Source organism: Camelus ferus, chromosome X, assembly GCF_009834535.1.
Source record: "Camelus ferus isolate YT-003-E chromosome X, BCGSAC_Cfer_1.0, whole genome shotgun sequence".
NCBI lineage: Eukaryota > Metazoa > Chordata > Mammalia > Artiodactyla > Camelidae > Camelus > Camelus ferus.
In genome coordinates this window covers 36,772,002-36,795,230 of record NC_045732.1, presented here as the reverse complement: position 1 = coordinate 36,795,230, position 23,229 = coordinate 36,772,002, and the positions used below count along the sequence as shown (strand labels likewise).

General features: G+C 36.8%; 1 protein-coding gene across 7 annotated transcripts in view; it reads right to left on the bottom strand.

Moving 5' to 3' along the window:
- The window catches only part of SYTL5 (synaptotagmin like 5), a 187,450-nt gene that overhangs the window by 47,390 nt on the left and 116,831 nt on the right, over positions 1-23,229 (bottom strand). For all 7 annotated transcript variants that reach the window (XM_032474390.1, XM_032474386.1, XM_032474392.1 and 4 more), the window contains exon 3: positions 13,652-13,861. In XM_032474390.1, the coding sequence (XP_032330281.1) occupies positions 13,652-13,861 (210 nt within the window). The remainder of the gene's footprint in view (positions 1-13,651; positions 13,862-23,229) is intronic.

The window sequence follows — 23,229 nt, the reverse complement described above, 5'->3', positions numbered from 1 at the left end:
AAAAAGGAAGGGTGAAAAATGAAATTGGTAAAACATGTGGATAAATCCAAACAAATGTTGATGTATAAACAAAAATTATAATAGCTAAATTGTTGAACTGAAAATAAGATATGTCTAAAAAATAGGACAAAAAGTATATACAAGCCAAAATGAAGATATCTGGAGTTTAAGAATTCAAGTTCCTTTTACCGATTAGAAGAAGGGTAAAACTAATGATTTATCCAATTAAATATGAATGTTGTAATATCTAGAGTAACCACTCAAAATAAAAATTCATAATATTTGCACTAGTAGAAAGGAAGAAATGGAGACAAATATAGTACTTTGATCAATCTATAGATAATATAAATAGAAGAAAACATTATAGTAATCACAATACAAAAGTAAATATTACAGTAATTACAATGAATATAAGCAGACTGAACTCCACAGTTTAAGAAAAAATATTGCCAGATTAAACTTTAAAAATTATACATAGCACATATGCATAGTATGTTTATGTATATGGAACACATATTATGTAGAGAGCATATATGTATAGCAAATATTTAAATATATATAACCTATTTAAAATAGCATATATGCTATATAGAAAAATTTCATTTTAAGCATATAGACATGGAAAGGTTGAAAGGCAAATAGTAAAAAAAACATATATACCATATAAATATTAACCAACAGAAACTTGATATTGTACTAATAGCTGACAAAATAGACTTTGAGATGAAAGGGGTCATAAAAAAAACCTTCAAATCAGTAAGGAAGAGACTAAAAGCCTAACAGAAAATTGGGCAATACATAAATAGTCAAATCACAGAAAAGGAACCCCAAACGGCCAATAAACCTATGAAAAGTTACTCAACCTCGTAATAATCCAAAAAATTCAAATTAAAATCATAGTAAGATATCCATTTATACCTACCAGTTGGACAACAATGAAAACTTTTCCTGATGCCAAGTGTTGGTAAGATTGTTTAGCAAAGGCAAATTTTATACAATGTTGGTAGAGTTTAAATTGGTACGATTATTTAAAAAAAAACAATATAATATTACCTTATAAAGCTGAAAATGCTCACACCATTTGCCTTACAGTTTCATTCCCAGGTACACTCCCTACAGCAGTCTTCTCAAACATTTTTGGTAGAGGTTACAGTAAGAAATACAGCTGGTTGCCAGAGGGGCGGAGGGTGAGGGAATGAGTGAAATAAGTGACAGAGATTAAGAGGTACAAACTCCCAGGCACAAAATAAATGAGTCAAGGGGATGAAATGTACAGCATGGGGAATACAGTCAATAATAATGTAATACCTCTGTATGGGGACAGATGGTAACTAGACTTATGTCGTGCACCAGGAAACCAACACAGTGTTGCAGGGCAATTATACTTCAAAACAACAAACTCAGAAAAAGAGATCAGGTTTGTGATGATCAGAAGTGGGGGAAGAGGGAATTGGAAAGAAAAAATTTTATATCATAATCCAGAAAATAGAGGCACATACATATAAATAATAACATACACACACATATAAGTATATATATATATACTGACATTTTCTATTCTGTTTCCTTCTTTTTAAAAAAAAAAATGCTGGTCAAGACCTACCAATGGGTCATAACCCACACTTTTACAAACTCTTGTACATGTTTGGCCACATAAAAAGATATTATCACTGTATTTTTTGTAACATTATAAACTAAAACAATATAAATGTCCATCAACAAGAAAATAGATGTAGGACAACAGTGAAGATGAATGGAATGGTATTCACATAAACGTAGACAGATTACACAAAAAATACATTGAGTTTAAAAATGTCACAAAGAATACATACGGTATGATTTCCATTTCTACAGAATTCAAAAATGAAAAATTAGGAAATATATTACTTAGGGACACATCCAAGTGCAGTAAAATCATACAGCAAAGCAAGGGAATGACAAGGCAAAACAAGAATGTTCTCATTCTTAAACTGGGTGATGAATACACAGATACTCCTTATTATGGTTTAAGCTGTACATGTAGAGTGTCTTTTTTTGTTTGTTTGCAGGGAGGTAATTATGTTTATTTGTTATTTAATGGAGGTACTGGGGAATGAACCCAGGACCTCACGCATGCTAGGCATGCTCTCTACCACTGAGCTATAACCTCCCTCCTCGAATATTTTGATACATATGATATTTTCACATTAAAACAATCCCTCTAGTCTATGTGGGCATTAAGATATTATACCCCAGTAAACAAAGCATTCTAAAAAGGGGGTGTTCCTGGATATGATTAATAAGTGATAAAAATAGCATGTCAAGGCACTCAAAACAACATCTTATTCCTCCAAAAGTCTGTGGGTCAGTGTGGGAATACTCTGATGTGAATCTTTCCCTTGTAGTTAGATTATTGAAATTTGCTAAACTGAGAGTAATTTTGAAATGACTATGTGGCAACTGCCAATACCCACCAGACCAAAAGATTGCCAAGATCACACTTATGGTTGAACAAGTTCAGATTTTTGTTTGTTGCACTGAAGGAAAACATGTGCCATGAAGAACCATGGAAAGTCTCAGTAAGAAAGTGTTCAAAAGGACTTCATATAGGACTTGGGGTCATGTTAGGTAATTTTGGGGAGAGTTCAAGGGAGCAGATATCTGCTCTAGGTGAGTTGATATCAGGAAGTGGAGACAATGCTATGATTGGTATCTTAAGTGTTATCTAGAAGCAGCACAGAGTAGAATAAGGCTAAAGCTGTAATTGGTAAGCAAGTATCAGGTCATTCACGTTAGCCAAGAAAGGCCAAGAAACATCATTCATGTTTGGTAAATTTGTGGCTTGAACAGTCACCTTGTTTTGGTCTATCCTTAGGCAAGATTATGAGGTTTTCTTATTTTGTCTTACTTCATCATGGTTTCAGAGTGATCTTATGGAATGCTGGTGCTCTGAGGTTGTTTACATCCAACGCAAGAATATCACTGCCTACCTGCGAGTGCCAGGTCCGCTGCTAACAACATCAAGGCCCCCATGTAAATGTCAGACCAGTTTACAGATGTCAGGGGCTGTGTTTCTCTTTCTCGTAACAAAGGACTATACCTTCTCTCCTGCAGTCTCTCTGTGTATGTTCCAACCATTGGTACTAGCTTTTTTCAAGTTACTGACAGAGGCTCATATTTCATCTATTTCAGTTATTTTTCATCTATTTTAATAATCACTACCAATTCATCAAAAACAAAAACATCAGGCTCCTTCTTTAAAAAGAGAAAGACTTTCATAAGGACATACAGCAGCATGAAATGTCACCCCATAGCATGAATATAAATAAGATCAGCTCATCAACACCATATTAGAAGTATTTCATTTTTCAGTTTCCTGTCATGTTGCTTTTACCTTTTAGGTCTTTGTGAGTCCAACTGGGTTGTTAATTAGGAAAAATGATCATTATGACTGTCTTGGTGTTGGATGGCAACTGCGTCAGCTAACATAATCATGTGGAATTCGGTAGGTCTCATTAAGATAACAAAATGAATTAAATGGCTGCGTCAGGGTCCCTTTTATTCTGTTTCTATAGAGTGAGTTTTATGACTAGACCAACAGCAGCCAACTTGTTAGAATCAGAAGGGACTGAAGAAAATCTCAAGGGCTGCTCAGCCCACTGTGACAGGTAGCTTCCTTCTATCCATCCTTGCTGTAATCGTTTTCAGTAACAGCAATAAAATCTCTTTACTTTTACCCAATCCAAGGTAAATGACAATAAAGGTTGTGCTTACAACTGATTAGAGAATGAGTCACTTTCTGACTCATCTCATCTCTCAGAGGTCAGGGTGGGAATTTCAATTTTATGGTCTATTGAACATGGAGACAGCCCACTGGCGCTGCAGCATTCTCCTACGACAAACAAAGGGCGTTCACTGCCAATGAAACATCATTCATGCTTCCTTTTCGAAAATCACTCCATGAATAGCAAACAAGATACTTCCAACACTGACAGATACTCTCTGAGATCACACAGACTAGCAGCTGGAACATTGGAAAATAATGGCCTCTGTTTTCAGCTTTAAAAATGAGGAGGAATTCTGTTTATATCAAATTAAACACTCATCATGTAAATTTCCAGCTGTCACAGAAGATATAAGTTGCTTTTGTCAAGGAGGTGTAAGAATCACACTGAGAGCTCTGTTTCTTCCTCAGAACATTTTAATGCATGAATCAGAATTTACTCTACTGATGAGACAATAATGTAACAAACTCATCTTCTTCCTTAGACTATGAAACCACTGACGGCAGTCCATATTTTATTCATCTTTGTATCTTTATCTCCTAGTATACCAACAGGCTATCAAGAAATGTTGTAGGAAGGATGGATGGATAGCTCAAAGGACAGATCAGTTGGATAAGTGGATGGTTGGGTTTATTAAGTTATTGTTTCACCAATAAAAGAAGTACAAGTGATTCAGAAGTTCTGTACTGAGCATTAACATTTAAGGAAGACATAGAACTTTCAACTTTCTTATACACTTCTGACAATGACTTGTCTTATTGTTCTTTCTGTGACAGCTGGAAATTTATTCTGTTCAGAGGGCAAATGTATTTGGCATGGCGAGTGTGTGTGTGTGTGTGTGTGTGTGTGTTTTAATTCCATGCTCCTGACAGAAGAAAATCACATTTGTTCCCTAACTTGCTTAAGCCTGAAATGCTTTAAGCGGGACTCTGCCATCTATTCATTCATCAATTTATCCATTCATTTCCTTATTAATCCATCCATCTAATCATTTAACAAATGTTCACTGCATACCTACTATAGGCATTCTTTAGGCACTAGACCTACTTTATTGAACGTTATAGATTAAAAAAAAAACCCTGCCCACATGGCTCTGAAGCTCATATCCTAGTGGAGGAAGAAAGATAATAAATGAGATAAATAAGTAAATATACAGCATACAAATATTAAGGGGAAAAAAACAAAAGGAAGGGGTTATGCTAGTTTGGGTAGGCTAACTTCCATAACAAACAACTTTCAGATTCCAGTGAGTTAACACATTAAAAGTCTCTCTATATATATGACCTAATGTTGATCTGACCAGGGCTGCTAATTCTGCGTGAATTAGACCTGCTGTTACCATCCATACTGACTAGCAGACGAGCTGATGGCAAAACTTTCAATTAGCAATGCATGAATACACAAGCCCCTTGGGTTGTGTACTGAAAAGTATGCTTCATTAATTACAACTGGCATTTAGAAATTAAAGACTAAACTCCTCTTCCCATACAGAAGCTCGAGGCAATTCCTGACTGACAGGCCCATGAGTCACAGTCCCTAGTTACTGCTGTCTGAGCAAATAAGGGTCCAGACTGTAGAGAAGAGGGTAAATAAACATCAAAGGAATAAAAAATGGAAATGATTAAATACTAGGGATCAAATAAAATGATACTGTATAGGAAGTGGAGAAATAGTTATTAAGAAATTCCTTATGAGTCTTCAGACTCTGTAAGTGGAAGGTCAGTCATTTGTTAAAATTCCACTTCCTTCTTCATCGCCCTGAAATGGCAAACCTCACCTTAGCAGGATCTGGAGGGAAAAGAGCTGGGTGGAGAAACACACAGACAAACTTTGATACTTATTGAATCCAACTCGACTAACACACATGCTAACCTCTAAGTGTTCTTAGTTTCACTTTATAATATATAAAATCAATCACCTCTCTTATTCAATAGGTATATTTTGAGACTGTGTGGGACTATCCCCTAGGAGTAAATGTGATCCAAAAACAGATCAGCTCTCTCAAGGATTAAGGCTCCAATTCTCAAATTAGCTCCAACTCTGACTTTTTAAATTTTTTTTAATTGAAGTATAGTTGACTTACAATTTGTGCTAGTTTCCGGTGTACAGCATAGTGATTCAGTCACACGTGTGTGTGTGTGTGTGTGTGTGTGTGTGTGTGTGTGTGTGTGTGTGTATACACATTCTTTTTCATTACAGGTTATTATATGCTATTGAATAGAGTTCCCTGTGCTATACAGTCGGTCCTTGCTATTTATCTATTTTATATATAGTGGTGTGTATCTTTTAATCTCATTCTTCTAATTTATCCCTCCCCCTTCTCTTTCCCTTTTGGGAACCATAAGTTTATTTTCTGTCTGTGAGTCTGTTTCTGTTTTATAAATAAGTTCATTTGTGTCACTTTTTTTTAGATTCCACATATAAGTGATATATGGTATTTCTCTTTCTCTGCCTGACTTGCTTCACTTAGTATGATAATCTCTAGATACATCCATATTGCTGCAAATGATGTTATTTCATTCTTTTTTACGGCTGAGTAATATTGCATTGTGTGTATATATATATACATATACACCATAGCTTCTTTATCCGCTCACCTGTCAATGGACATTTTGTTGTTTCCAAGTCTTGGCTACTGTAACTAGTGCTGCTATGAACATTGGGGTACGTGTATCTTTCCGAATTAGAGTTCCCTCCAGATATATGCCTAGGAACGGGATTGCTGGATCCTATGGTAAGTCTATTTTTAGTTTTTTGAGGAATCTCCACACTGTTTCCATAATGGCTGCACCAAACTGCATTCCCACCAGCAGTGTAGGAGGGTTCCCTTTTCTCCACACCCTCTCCAGCATTTATCATTTGTGGATGGACTTTTGAATGATGGCCATTCTGACTGGTGTGAGGTGGTACCTCATTGTAGTTTTTATTTGCATTTCTCTGATAACTAGTGATATGCTCAAACCCTGATTTGATTAAGGTAATCTTGAATATTCAAAGGCCCTATCCTATTTCTCTGCTAGAAAAAAGTATATCCTCAATTGATACATATTATTATACAGAGTCTCACTACATTTATAATTTTTCAAATACAGTTGACCCTTGAACAACATGGGTTTCAACTGCACAGGTTCGCTTATACATGGATTCTTTTTTTCAGTAAATACATACTGCAGTACTACACAATCTATGGCAGATTAAATCCATGGATATTAATCTGCAGATACAGAGGGCCAAGTATAAAGTTATACTTAGATTTTTGACTGCATGGGAGGGAGGTTGGTATCTTAAACCCCATATTGTTCAAGGGTCGACCATATTTTGTCCATCAATCAAATATTATCAGGTTGATAAGAAAACAAGATATGACCAAAACAAAACAACAAATAGAATCAGTCTCATGTGGGAGGCAGATAATGAAGCTATAATTTATAGGCTTTATAATACTTACAAATAACTTATTCAAGAAATTACAAGAGTGAGAATGTCAGCAGAGAGAAATCTAACACAGAAAAATAAAAATTCTATAATTAGAAGATACAACTGATTCTATGAATTAGATTCAGATTAAATTTGTTATTCAACAACAAATTAGACATAGCCAAAGACAAGATTAGTGAATTGAAAGACAGGTCAGACAAAATTACACAAAATTTAATTTAAATGTAACAAAATTTAGAGACACAAAACGATAGAAAATATGGAAAGGTTTATAAGAGATATACGAAAGATGTTGACTAGAACTAAGATACATATTTGGAGTACCTGAAGTACAGGAGAGAGAGAGTGGGGAAAACCAGTACATAAAGAGATCTTATCCAAGAAATTTTCAAATATGACAAAAGACATGAATAGGTGCAGATTTTAGACACTCTAGAAACCCCAAGATGGATAAACACAAAGAAAATCACACCTAGGTATGTTATAGTAAGTGTTGAAAATCCAACAGAAAAGGGGAAAATATTAAAAGTAGTCAAAGAAAAATATAATTACCTTCAGAGAAACAATATATTGACATCTGATTTCTTTAACTGAAACACTGAAAACCAGAAGCCAATGGAATAATATCTTCAAATTACTGAACGTTAATAACTTCTAACTTAGAATTCAATAAATCAGCAAAAACATGTTTAGAATTAGGAGTGAAATTAAGCCACGCTAAGAAAAACAAAAATTAAGAGTATTTATTACTAGGAGAACCACACTAAATACAAAAGGGTACCCTTTTGGCAAAAGGAATAGAAACATAGGAATAATAAAGAATACAAAGCAACAGAGTGTATATGTATTTATATGCAATATATTGTATATGTGCAGTCAAATTATAACAATTCTACCTAATAAAATGGAAAAATGAAAAAAAAATAAAGAATATAAAAGCAACAGAAAGCATAACTATGTGGTAAATCTAAGTAAATACTGACTATAAAATAACAATAATAATATCTTGGGATTAAGTATGTTATAGACTGAATGTCTGCATCTCTCCCATAATTCATGTGGAAACGTAATCCCTGATGTGATGGTATTTGGAGGTGGAGCCTTTGGGAAGTGATTGCTCCCCTATAGAAGAGACCCCCAGAGAGTTTACTTGTTTCTTCCATTCCTTCCAGCACGTGAGGACACAGCAAGAAGATAGCTGTCTAAGAAACAGGAAGCAGGCCCCAACCAGACAGCAAATCTGTTGGAACCCTGATCTTGGACTTCCCAGTTTCCAGAACCATGAGATATAATTTCTGTTGTTTCTAAGGCACCCAGTCCATAGGAGTCTACTACAGCTGCCTGAATGGACAGACATAATATATGTCCAAAGAGATAGGTGTGTATATGTGTGTACAGATATAAATATACAGATATTTTTAAATATTCAAAAATAGCACTAGGAGTGGAGTGAAGGGTTTTAAGATGCTGTTATTGTGTTGGAAGTACCAAAAGGACTGATTTAAATTAGATTTTAATAAGTCAAGAATGTATGTTGTAATCTCTAGAGTAATCATCAGATAAATAATAAAAATGTATACATAGAGGAGAGAAATAGAGTAACTTAGACAATCTAAATGAAGACAAGTAAGTAGAGGAAAAAAGAACAGAATAGATGGGACAGAGAGAGAGTGACTAAATAGGTGGAAGATTTTAAGTAAAATATGTGAGTAACTTCACTACTGCAAATGGAGTAAATATCCTAATTAGATGACAACAATTGTCAGGCAAGATTTAAAACACACACACACACACACAATTATATGCTGCTTATAAAAGAGACATCTTAAACATAAGGAGATAGAAAGACTGAACTTAAAAGGGTAAAAAGAGGATTCACTAAGCATACACTAACCAAAGGAAAGCAGTTGCAGCCATATTAGTTACAAAGTGAACTTTAAGGAAAAAACATAACAAGCAATGGAAACAGGGAATTTCTTAAATGTTTATGCTAGAAAAGAACAAAGGCTAGAAATCAACTATTTAAAAATCTGAATTAAAAAGTTGTTAATGAAAAATAAACTAAATTTGGGAGGAGGGTATAGCTCATTGCTAGAGACCATGATTAGCATGCACGAGGTCCTGGGTTCAATCCCCAGTACTTCCATTAAATGAATAAAAAAATAAACAAACCTAATTACCCTCCCCAAATAAACTAAAATCAAAGAAACAAACAGATAAAAAGATAGAAATCAAAACTGCAACAAAGATGCAATATGGCAAAAAGATATAAGTATTAGAAAAGATGACATGATTGTGCATAAATAAAATCTGAAAGGCTCTACAGAAACTGTTGCAATTAATAAGTGAATTTAACAAGACCATAGAACACAAGGTTAGGCTACCTCAATCAACTGCATATCTACATATCAACAACAAACAATTAGAAAGTAAAAAATTTTTTAAAATATTATTTATAATAACATAAAAATCAAATATTTGAAATAAATATAATAATGTGTAAGACCATACCAGGAAAACTGTAAAATATTATTGAGAGAAATTAAAGGCAAATAAGTGAAGGGGCACATGGCGTTTGTGGATTGAGAGACTAAATATTGAAAGATGTCAGTTCTCTCCAAATATATCTATAGATATAATGCAATCCCTATAAAAATGCCAGTAGGGGTTGTTTCATGGAAATTGTTCAGCTGCTTCTAAAATTTATATGAAAATATCAAATGCCATAATAGCTAGGGCATTCTGAACAAAAAGAACAAAGTGGCATGTTTACTGGATACAAAGTTTTACTATAAAGCTACAATAATTAAAATAGTGTGGCAATGGCACAATGTTAGATACATAGCAGAGTGGTCAGAAATGATACTTGATAGATAAACAACAAATTCATACTGTAGAGGACAGGGAACTATATTCGCTATCTTGTAGTAACCTATAATGAAAAAGAATATGAAAAGGAATATATGTATGTTCATGTATGGCTGAAGCATTGTGCTGCACACCAGAAATTGACACAACATTGTAAATTGACTATGCGTTAATAAATATATATATATATATAAATTCAAAAAAAGAAAAGAAATGATACTTGTTTTGTGAAGGTGACACAGTAGCACAGTGAAAAAAAAATGACAGTTGTTTCAATGCTGGGTCATGTGGATATCCATATTCAAAAATAAAAATGAATCCCTAACTCACAGCATACACAAAAAATCAGTTACAAGTAGACTGGAAGTCTCAAGGTAAAAGTTGAAACAATAATAGTTACAGAAGATCACTTGGGGGAATATTTTCATCACTTGGGACTTAGGAAAAGTTTTTTTTTAAACTAGATACAGAAAAAATCCCACTAATCACACAAGAAAAGATGAACAAATAAGAGCTACTAAAAATTAAAGATTTTTGTTCATCAGTGGCACCATCAAGAGAATGAAATGGCAAAGCAGAAGGTGGGAGAAAAAATCTGCAACACAAGGAACCAGCACGGTTTGTATGCTGCATATATAAAGAACTTCTTCACACTAGACAGTAAAAGACCGACAATCTAATGGAAAAATAGGCAAGAACTACACTTCAATTAAAAAAAAAAAAAGAAAAAAAGGCAAGAGACCTGAACTAGCACATCATAAAAAAGGTTAATAAACATATGAAAATATTCTCATTCTCATTAGTAATAAAGAAAAATGCAAATTAATCCACTATATACCCAAGAAGATAGTAAAAATGGAAAAACAAAACAAAAACAATTGTGTTGCTAAAAATAAAAAGTAACCAACTCTCACACATTGCTAGTGAGAGGATAACGATTTGGCATCATCTCCTGAAACTGAATAGAGGCATAGTCTATGACCCAGCAATTTTACCCCTATGTCTATATCCAATGGAAATACATATGCATGTGCACCAAGAGACATGCACAAGAATACTGACAAAAACATTATTCTTAAGAGGTGAAAACTGGAAACATTCCAAATATCCATCAACGATAGAATGGTGTATCAATCCTTATATAGTTATAATATTATAAAACAGTAAAAATTAGCAGACAACTGCTATATGCGACAAAAATAATGCTGACCCATAGTATCAACAAATACACAGTGTATGATTCAAATATATATATAAAGTATACAAAAGTCAAAGTTAAACTATGGTGTTAGCAGGATAGTGTTTATATTTGGGGAATAAAAAGGGACAGGAGAAGGAAGAAGGAAGGCCTCTGGGGTGTTAGTAATGCCCTATTTTTTCACCTGAGTGATAGCTATACAGAAATTATAATAATCTGCCAAGCTGTACACCACTGATACCCAGCCACAAGCGAATTTTATTCAGGGCGTGTTTGGCCACGTCTGGAGGAATTTTTCATTGTCACAACTGATACGGGGAGGAGAGCTACTGGCATCTGGTGGGTAGAGGCCAAGAATGCTGCTAAACACTTTAGAATTCACAGGACAGACCCTCCCTCCCACACACACAGAGTCATACTGCCAAAAATATCAGTGATGTTGAAATTAAGAAACTGTGTTGTACGCTCATCATTTGTGCCCTTTTAACTCTAGTTTAAAAAAAGCCACATGCATAGGTTTTCATAAAATAAAAAAAAAATTTTAAAAAGGAGGCTAGTCTCTTTCCAAGTTTTCCTGTTTCTATTTCTTTGCTTCTTGTTAATTTGATTTGTCTTCTAGTGGTCCCAAGAGCAGAGAGGGATAAATGCTCCTGCAAAATTGTATAGAAGTAAAACTATAATTGAGGAGATCCTGTTCATTAATTATTTCCTCTGTAACTCATTACTTGACTATACTGGAAGAACCTTTATATCCAACTCTGAAATGTGAAATTAAGGGAAGCAGAATTAGAGAAACTCATTACTCCACCGTGAGACAACCTTTCTAAGAGTCCAGGGTCTAAAACAGCGACTTTTGTGTTACTTGAGTCATAGATGTCTCATGTTTCTTTTAAGCAGAAAGCAAAGTGCATTCTTGACACTTTTTCTGTACATATATAAGGAGAAATACCCAAATATTTTGATTTCATGGGAAAAATAGAAAGACGTCCAGCATTATTTTTGCATCTTGATTCGCAGATGACTAAACTCAGTTTAGAAAATGAATACCAGTATCAACAAAGGCTATGTTGCAACCCATGTATCAGTGATTCCATCAGTACTCATTCCCCCAGATCTGGCGAAGGATGTTTGCCAATCACAAAAAGCAAGTATTAAAAGGAATTTATTTACGTGGGACTAAGAATGAAAGATGGCGCTTAATTAAATCAAAGTAATGTATCCAGAGAAGGTAATAAAATAACTTAAATAATTCATTTCTTTAGATCTGCTTATCTCAGTCGAGTGTGGAAACAGTATGAACTGCTCAATTTAGGATCAATTTTATGAGAAAGTACAGGAAAAATAACATTGGTTAAATAATGCAATCACTGAATATAGGAGCCCTCAATAGAACACAGTCGTCCTCATTCAGAGAAGTCAGAGATGGAAGATCACTCACTCTTACTACTAAATTATTCACTTTTCCTCCAAAGACAGCCTCTTAGCTCCTATGTAAGAAGATGAGTTAGTGAGGAGAAAAGATAAACCAAACCAAACCAAGCAAACCTGATATGATGCCAACATCCCCCACCTCAACCACAGGAAAGAGATCAGCATGGAGTTGCCTTGAGGTGAGATTATTAGGTACCTCCCAGAGTACAAGAGACGAATGATCTTGGGAGGGAGAAAACATACCAGTTGGTCCAGGGGGAGATTTCTCAAAAGGATGGAGTTTGGTAGGCCCCAGGAGTAGTAGGGACCATATTATGTTCGGACTCCAGTTTAACTGAACTTAGAAAACAATGATTCTTGATTTGCACCCTAGAGGGCAGGATGAAACCCATGGCCAAGACATTCCCACAGGCTGAACATGGAGGAGAATGAGAAGGCTCTCTTTTCACCTTTTCTCAAGGACTAGGTTTAGAGGAAATTCAGGAACTACTCTAGCTTTGTCCCTCAGGTGACGTGCGGAGCAGGTTGGCTATTTCATACTCATCTTTCCAGTCACCCCAGTGTCTAAGAATGTCACAGGGCAATTGTCTGTGCCTTCTGAGAAGCCACATGGAGCCAAGTGGGGCTCTAAGAAAGCTTGTGGGTGGTTTTCAAATGCAGAAAGAGGCCTCGTTCTGTGAGGCTTCCAATTTTATTGTATTTATAGTGTTTTAAAATAAAAAATACAGTTCTGTCTCTGTCTCTCTCTCTCTCTCTCTCTCACACACACACACACACACACACACACACACCCACCCAGAGGCCTGCCAAGGCATTGCTGAGCCTGTGGTTGGGCCATATTTTTAATTCTACTCTCTAGCCCTATAGTTCAAATATTCTTCTTTCTTGCTTTCCCCTACTCCAAACCCTCAGTCATCAAAGCCGACTTTCCACGCAAAGGCAAGAAACTCACGCGACTTTGGCACAGATGGTGCACCTCCAGCTGCCGTCCAGGCCTGAGACCCGACACTGGCTGCACACCCTCAGCGAGCAGGCCTGGCACGGGTCTCCCCGGTCGAATATTAAGCCCAGGTTTCTCTGACAGTGAGCACAGACTCTGCTGGTCTCTTGTTGAGTCTTCCCACTTCTACGTTTTGCTTCTAAGAGTTCATTCTTCAGCTTCCTGAAAGGAGAGGGAAAAAAATCACTTTTCCTGACTATACTTCAATCTATCAATCAACCAACCAATAAAGCGATTGTAAAAACTGGGGGGAAAAAAAACCCCAGACAAATAGAGCTTTCTTTTTTAAGGGATGTTTTCATTTGGAAGAATATTTGAAGGAATCAAGGAGTTAAGAGTCACATACGTTCAAAAAACACACTTTCTCCCTCCAGAACCAACAATCCTTTGATATCAGTCATTGAAAAACCTAATGTTTGTGTTTTAGAGTTTTGACATCTTCCACTAGCACTACTATTTTGCTGTTAGTATTTCTTTACATTCTACCCCAGCTTCTCCAGGGTATCTTTGATACCATAAAACTGGAGCACAACTCCAGTCTACAGGCATGTGCAATGCCATGTTCTTGACTTGCTTAGATATATTACATGAGGCAGAGTGTGAAATCAAACTTGGCAACCTGGGTACTTTCCCTAAGTCGTCCAATGAAGAGTTTGCTACAAGACACTGCCCACCATTTCAGATCTCAACGCTTCTGCTTACCATTTAAAGGTTTCCAACAATTTCCATTGACCTCTGGAAAGGTCAGAGGTCATGCTGCTGTCAGATATGCCTTTGTTTGAATAGAGGTTCCAGCATGAATTAGCTGTCCAGCCTTAAACAATGATTTACCCACTCAACTTCAGTCTCTTCATTTTGAAAACAGGAGTAATAAAATTCTAACATGACTGTTTTTGAGATGAAATGAGGTAATATATGTAAAGATACTAGCATGATTCCTGGCACACAGGTACTAAATAAATGCTGTTTCCATGTCCCTTCTTTTCCTACCTGACATGTGATGTATTTGTAAACACTTTAGAAACTAGCTCTTCAAAGTGTGGTCCTTGTTCTAGGAGCATGAGCATCAGCTGGGAGGTGGAGGAATGCAGAATCCCAGGTCCCAACTCGTACCTGCTGGATCACATCCTGCACGTTCACAAAGTCTCCGGGTGATCAGAGTTTGAGAAGCACAGCTTTGGAACATTTATCCTCAAATCTGACTGAACACTGGAATCATCTGGGAAGATTTTTTTTAAAAAATACTGATTCCCAAGTCTCATCCTCACAGATTCTGACATAACTGGTTTGAGATGTGGCCTATGCAATGATATTTTTAGAAGATTCCCCATTTCCTCTAATATATTGCCAAATTTGGAAAACACTGCTCCAGGAGACAGGTTCGTTCCCACTTAAATGCTTCACAGACATGCCGTTCCTTTATGTTACCTGGCTCTAATCCCTTCTTTAATACATTTCTATGTTCCAGAAAAAAACAAACATCCCAGAATCATCCCACACATCTCATCCCACCTCCCTATACATTTGTGATGTGCTTTGCTATACCCAACTTGACTAGCAACTGTCAAAAGGCAGGAATGATGACTTTAGTTTCTTATGTGTACTGCTCAGGACTTAATTCTGTGTTACATTATATGATACTTAAACATTTAAAATTATTTATGAACTCTTTGGGGCCTTCAAAGTAATTTGTGAGGTATTATGGGTCTCATGTTAAAGACAGTAAGCAGTTTACATAAAACCAGAAACCAGGTCTTTTAATTCCTAGCCTAATGAGAGGTTCATAAATGGGGAATTTAAACAGTGAAGAGTAAGGTTTCCAAAACCTATGATTCATTGTCTCATCCATTCATCCAGTGAACATTAACTGATGCCTATTGTGTACTAGGCTTTCTGGTATTCAGATACAAAAATGAGTCAAAACAGGACACCTACTAAGGACTCTCATTATCCTTGATGTCAGTTAAGAAGAGGACAAATGATGCAAGATGATTCATCCAGGGCAACAGGAAGCCATACAGAGCGCTCTTCAGTCCTCTCTTCTCCATCTAAACACAAATGACAAGAAGCTACAACACATGTTTTTCTAATCCCTGATTTAGAGTTTACAAAGCATCCTTATGCCCTTTCTTTTCATCAGCAAATGGCTCATGAAATTGAGTGTCAGAAAAGCTCCACACAATTTACTTTTGAAAACGTGTACCAGCTCCAAGTTATAAAACACCAGGATGAGTTCTCATTTGAAGACTGCAACTGTATTATTTGGAGACTCATAACAGACCTTTAAACACCTCAGGGAAGAGAAATAAAACATCGGCCCAGACAAAACCTGTAACAACTCGTGAAACAGTGATAAAGAAACAAAGGGCTCAAAATGAGAAGAACAAAGAGCAATCCTTGACCGCAGTCCTATCCCAGTAGGCTAGTGGGCCAAAGAATAATGAACTGGGAAAATGGGGTATTCAAGGATATTCTAGAGGCAAATTCTCTTCTGGAAATAAATTCTATGATTAGGTGCCTGAAGTTTAGCCGCTCCTTAAACTAGAGTGGGTGAGACCACTTGGAGAAATTATGGCCAGAAAGTCAAACATTTATATTGCATCTTTCTTTGTACTCTATTCACAGGACTTAATTTCACAATCAAGTTTCACTTAGTTCACAGGTCTAGAGTCTGAAAAGACTTGGGGCTCCATATAAGTCAGACCACAGAGGAAGCAAGAATTTAAAGGTTTAAACACACCAACTGGGGAATTCCTAAAGCAATTGGTGCTAATTGTCCCCCATATTCTGAGATCTGTCTCTGAGATGTGGGAAGAGCTGGGAAGGATTCCACAAAATATTAAGCAGCTTTTTCAAATCTCTGAGAAATTGATCTAATTCAATCATAACGAGGTTAATGTCACATTAAGTGGACATGACCAGTTTCAGACACTCAAGAAGAGAAAGGGTAATGGGAGGGTAACTGCAACCAGGAAAAGAAAGTGTGCAATTGGAGAACTAGTACCAAGGAGAAAGGGAAGTACAGGAAGCTAGAAGAGGAAAAGGATGGAAGATGTCTCTTCCCTGTGCTTTACTAGCCAGCACTCATAAAGCGAAGTGCACCTCCTTTGGTTCCTGCGTTGCCCGCCCAGTCACAGGGAGGTATCTGAGGAAGGCGAGTTTCTGGACTGTAAGCACAGTATCTGTTCATCTCTCTCAACCCCATAAGCTAGAAATGCTTCTGGTTCCAAGCAACAGGCTTAAAAAATTGGTTTCATTTTTCTCCTGCCTCCAAGAAATCCAGAATCAGGCAGTTGCTTGTATTAGTTCAGTTGCAAAATCAGGTCATGAAGGATTCACTTCATCCTTATGGGCCCCTATCCTCAAGGTATGGCTTATTTTTCTTATGCAAAATGGCCAGACAGCTTCAGCACAGCATCCACGTTTAAGCCAGGAAGAATAGGGAGGGGGTGTAGCCTGCACCTGTCTCTTAACAGAAAAGCAAAAATGGATTCCAAAGTCCTCCATAGGCTCCCTTGAGCAGGACACATCACCACCACTAGCTGCAAGGGAGGCTGGGAAAATGGAAGAAGCTGGGTCTGCATATCCCTGCCCTCTTGACATTAGATGTGGTCACGTGACTCACACTGGTCCATGAAATGTGGTATGGGATTCCAGGTAAAAGCTTCAAGAGCAAGTGCATCGTTGACCACACGTCCTCTTCTTTACATGGAGGATATGAATGTCCCAAATAGCAACTGCCCTGGAAGTTCAGGTCCTGGTGTGAGGCTGTCATGAAACAGAGTCCCTAGAGCTAGCCATCCTGCTACGAACATGCAGCATGAGACAGAAATAAACTTTCATTGTTTTAAGTCACTAAAAATTTAGGGCTATTATTACAGCATCACTTAGCCTATCCTGACAAACATACAGCCCGGTTCTTCATCTGCCTGATTTCCATCTATACTTTTTATTTCTGCTTTCCATCTATACTTTTTATTTCTGCTTTCCTGTCGCTCCCCAAGAGAGGCTTTCTCTGACTACCAAATCGACAGCAGATTCCTATCTTATTCTCACTCACAAAACCGGGTTCTTTTTTCTTCGTGGCACTTCCCATAATCTTCCATTGTCCATTTATTTGGCTGTTTTTACTGGTTTACTATTTGTCTTGCCAACTCCCTGGTCATCTCCATGAGGGCAAGACTATATCTGTTTTGTTCCGTTTTGCATTTTCCAGCACAGAAACAGTGCCTGGAACATAATATCTATCATTCAACTGAATGAATAAAAGAAAGCATAAGCAAAAGCTACTGCGTGACAGAAAGAGAAACAAGGAGGGAAGAAAGGAGGAAGAGAGAAACGGAAGGAGGGAGGGAGGAAAATCCAGCCATGCTGCTTACTAGGTATGACTGGGCATTTCAGTTAATCTCTCTGGGTCTCAGTTACTCCACCTTCAAAATGAAGATGATAATTTCTTTCCTCTCATCTCCAAGGTGAGAGGCAATTAAGTATGGTAGTGCACTTTGTGAATTATAGAGGCCTTCACAATATGAAGACATTATTATTAAAGAGCAAACGGGAAGAGAAAAATGGACAATGTTGAATCTGCTAAGAATAAAGTCAAACTAAAATTGGCTAAGAGGGAGATCAAACACACTTCGAAAAAGACAAGCCTGGGCAAGCTGCAGGATGTTCTCAATTACGTGGTAAGAATTTCTAGAACGTTCTCTATCTTCCTTAACCTCATTCCTACACTTTCATTAAGAAACTAGAACTATTTTGATTCTTTAAAATATTAAAAGTCTAACCATTTCTTCTCTTTGTTCTTATCTGAAGAGAAAGAGTATAGGAGATGGGTGAAAAGTCTAGTAGACATAAACATGGCCCCAAATCAACTGTTAAAAAGGGATGAAGAAAAGAACAATCTCAAATAAACAATTTAACCCACCACCTGAATGAATTAGAAAAAGAAGAACAACAAGCCCCAAAAAGCAGCAGAAGGAAGGAAATAATAAAGATCAGAGAGGAATTAAATACAATAGGGATTAACAAGACCATAGAAAAAATCAACCAAACCAAAAGCTGGTTTTTTGAAAAAGTAAATAAAATCGACAAACCTCTGGCCAAACTCACAAAGAAGAAAAAAGAGAGAGCACAAATTAGCAAAATAAGAAAGGAAAATGGAGAAATTACAACAAACAAAATAGAAATACAGAATATCATACAAGAATATTAGGAAAAACTATATGGAACCAAACTGGATAACCTAGAGGAGATGGACAAGTTTCTGGAAACATACTGTCCACCAAGACTGAATCAAGAAGAATCTGAACACTTGAACAATCCGATCACTAGAAAGGAAATAGAAATAACAATTAAAAACCTCCCTACAAATAAAAGTCCAGGACCGGACAGCTTCACCGGAGAATTCTACCAAACATACAAAGAAGAACTCATACCAGTCCTTCTCAAACTTTTCCAGACGATTGAAAAGGAGGGAATACTCCCAAACTCATTCTATGAAGCCACCATCACCCTGATACCAAAACCAGGCAAAGACACTACCAAAAAAGAGAATTACAGGCCAATATCACTGATGAACATAGACGCCAAAATCCTCACCAAAATTTTAGCAAATAGAATCCAACAACACATAAAAAAGATCATACATCATGACCAAGTGGGGTTCATCCCAGGGACACAAGGCTGGTTCAACATACACAAATCAATCAGTGTAATACATCACATCAACAAGAGAAAGGACAAAAACCACATGATCATCTCAATCGATGCAGAAAAAGCATTTGATAAAATTCAACACCCATTTATGATAAAAACTCTCGCCAAAGTGGGTATAGAGGGAACATATCTCAACATAATAAAAACTATATATGACAAACCTACAGCCAGCATAGTACTCAACGGTGAAAAACTCAAAAGCTTCCCACTAAAATCTGGGACAAGACAAGGATGCCCACTATCACCACTCCTATTCAACATAGTCCTGGAAGTCCTAGCCACAGCAGTCAGGCAAGAGAAAGAAATAAAAGGAATCCAAATTGGAAAAGAAGAGGTAAAAGTGTCATTATATGCTGATGACATGTTACTATATATAGAAAACCCTAAAAGGTCCACACAAAAGCTACTAGAGCTGATTGAAGAATTCAGAAGGTAGCAGGTTACAAAATTAACGTTCAAAAATCAGTTGCATTTCTTTACACTAACGATAAATCAACAGAAGAAGAAAGTAAAGAAACAATCCCCTTTAAAATAGCACCCAAAGTAATAAAATATCTGGGAATAAATCTAACCAAGGAGGTGAAAGAATTATACACAGAAAACTATAAACCATTGATGAAGGAAATTAAAGAAGACTTTAAAAAATGGAAAGATATTCCATGCTCTTGGATTGGAAGAATCAATATTGTTAAAATGGTCACACTGCCCAAGGCAATCTACAGATTTAATGCAATCCCTATCCAATTGCCCAGGACATATTTCACAGAACTAGAAAAAATCATAATAAAATTCATATGGAACCATCAAAGACCTAGAATTGCCAAAGCATTTCTGAAGAGAAAGAAAGAGGCTGGAGGAATAACTCTCCCAGACTTCAGACAATACTATAGAGCTACAGTCATCAAGACAGCATGGTATTGGTACCAAAACAGACATAGACCAATGGAACAGAATAGAGAGCCCAGAAATGAACCCACAAACTTTTGGTCAACTCATCTTTGACAAAGGAGGCAAGAATATACATTGGAATAAAGACAGTCTCTTCAGCAAATGGTGTTGGGAAAACTGGACAGCAGCATGTAAAACAATGAAGCTAGAACAGTCCCTTACACCATATACAAAAATCAACTCAAAATGGATTAAAGACTTAAACATAAGACAAGATACAATAAACCTCCTAGAGGAAAACATAGGCAAAACATTATCTGACATACATCTCAAAAATTTTCTCCTAGAAGAAATAAAAGCAAGAATAAACAAATGGGACCTAATGAAACTTACAAGCTTCTGCACAGCAAAGGAAACCAGAAATAAAACAAGAAGAAAACCTACAGAATGGGAGAAAATTTTTGCAAGTGAAACCGACAAAGGCTTGATCTCCAGAATATATAAGCAGCTCATACGACTCAATAAGAAAAAAATAAACAACCCAATCCAAAAATGGGCAGAAGACCTAAACAAGCAATTCTCCAAGGAAGACATACAAATGATCAAAAAGCACATGAAAAAATGCTCAATATCACTAATTATCAGAGAAATGCAAATCAAAACTACAATGAGGTATCACCTCACACCAGTCAGAATGGCCGTCATTCAAAAATCCACAAATGACAAATGCTGGAGAGGCTGTGGAGAAAGGGGAACCCTCCTACACTGCTGGTGGGAATGCAGTTTGGTGCAGCCACTATGGAAAACAGTGTGGAGATTCCTCAAAAGACTAGGAATAGACTTACCGTATGACCCAGGAATCCCACTCCTGGGCTTGTATCCAGAAGGAAATCTACTTCAGGATGACACCTGCACCCCAATGTTCATAGCAGCACTATTTACAATAGCCAAAACATGGAAACAGCCTAAATGTCCATCAACAGGTGACTGGATAAAGAAGTGGTGGTATATTTATACAATGGAATACTACTCAGCCATAAAAACCGACAACATAATGCCATTTGCAGCAACATGGATGCTCCTGGAGAATGCCATTCTAAGTGAAGTAAGCCAGAAAGAGAAAGAAAAATACCATATGAGATCGCTCATATGTGGAATCTAAAAAACAAAAACAAACAAACAAACAAAAACAAAGCGTAAATAAAGGACAGAAATAGACTCACAGACAGAGAATACAGACTTGTGGTTACCAGGGGGGTGGAGGGTGGGAAGGGATAGACTGGGATTTCAAAATTGTAGAATAGACTACACTGTATAGCACAGGGAAATATACACAAAATGTTATGATAACTCACAGAGAAAAAAATGTGACAATGAGTGTGTATATGTCCATGAATAACTGAAAAATTGTGCTGAACACTGGAATTTGACACAACATTGTAAAATGATTATAAATCAATAAAAAATGTTTTAAAAAAAAAGGGATGAAGAATACAAAGAAAAAGAAAAAAAGCTGTTGAAGACATTTAATGCCAGCTAACACCAATTCTTCATTTGAGGTAAACTTAGGAGCCTCTTGTATTTTAAAATATCAGTTTGTTCTTTACTCTTTAGGTTTCCTGTTGCTACCCAGATGCATGCACATTAACATGTGAAGTGATGACCTATATGCACTTGAAAGTTTAAAGACTGAAGAGCTCAACTACCTCAACTGTAGCTGAATGATAGGGTATTTTTATTTCTATATTCCAGTGAGATGCTGAATTCATGTTTTCTATCCTATCATCAGAAATGTCCAATGCATTTCAAAGACGGCTTGCTTTATCATCGCATAGACACGTTCCTTTCAAATCAGGAATTGCTTTCATTAAAATTCCTTTCACACGCGTGGGGCGTTATTTTTCTTTTGTTACCCCGTCTAGACCCAATTGTACTGAACACTATTTTGCATCAAATAAGCGAGGGATTTTAGAATGGAAGCAATTAACTGCCTGGAAGAGGAAGCCATAGAAGGTTCGCACAGCTTCTCTGATTCCTCATGCCTTTAAATAATCCCCAAGCTCATCTAGCAGGCCACATCAAGGCTCAAGAGAAATAACAAGCAAGCGAGGACTATCTAGTAGTCCAGAGCATAAGGCTCTGAAGTCATACTCCCTTGGGTTCAAATCCCAGCCTTGTCACATAGCAAGTGGCAAGACTATATCTGTTTTGCTCCATTTTGCATTTTATAACACAGAAACAGTGCCTGGAACATAATAGCTATCATTCAACTGAATGAATAAAAGAAAGCATAAGCAAAAGCTAGTACGTGACAGAAAGAGAAATGGCCAGTTGTCATTTCCTTTGAGATTTTATGAAAATTATTTGACCTCTCTGTGTCACATAAGACTTAAAGAGACTTAACTTCCCCATGTCTCAAAATACTCCCTCTGTTAAAAAAAAAATCATAATAGTTACAATCTCATCCGGTTGTTGTGAACATGAAGAAAGATGATGCTGTCCTGAGCATTAAGGAAAGTGTGAAGCACGGCTTGGCACATAGTAATTGTGGGATAGACAATTCTGGTATATGTCTCCCAACATGTGTTCTCCATTTCTCTACTAGTGGAATGTCTAGCTAATCTCATGGCCACTCACACTAAAGACTACATTTCCCAGCGTCCCTTGCAGCTAGTGTTGTCATGAGACTAAATGCTAGCCAAAGTGATGTGATCCGAAATGATATAGGCAACTTCTAGGCCATGCCCCTAATGGGAAAGGGGCATCCCTGCCCTTTGAACCCCTCTTCCTTCCCAGAGGCTGGGATGAGAAGATAAGGGTGAGCCATCTTGGACCAAGAGCCAAACTCTCAACATGGTAGAACTACAAAAGACAAGGCACCCAGACCCATGCTATAATGGAGACAACATAACAACTGCACAAAC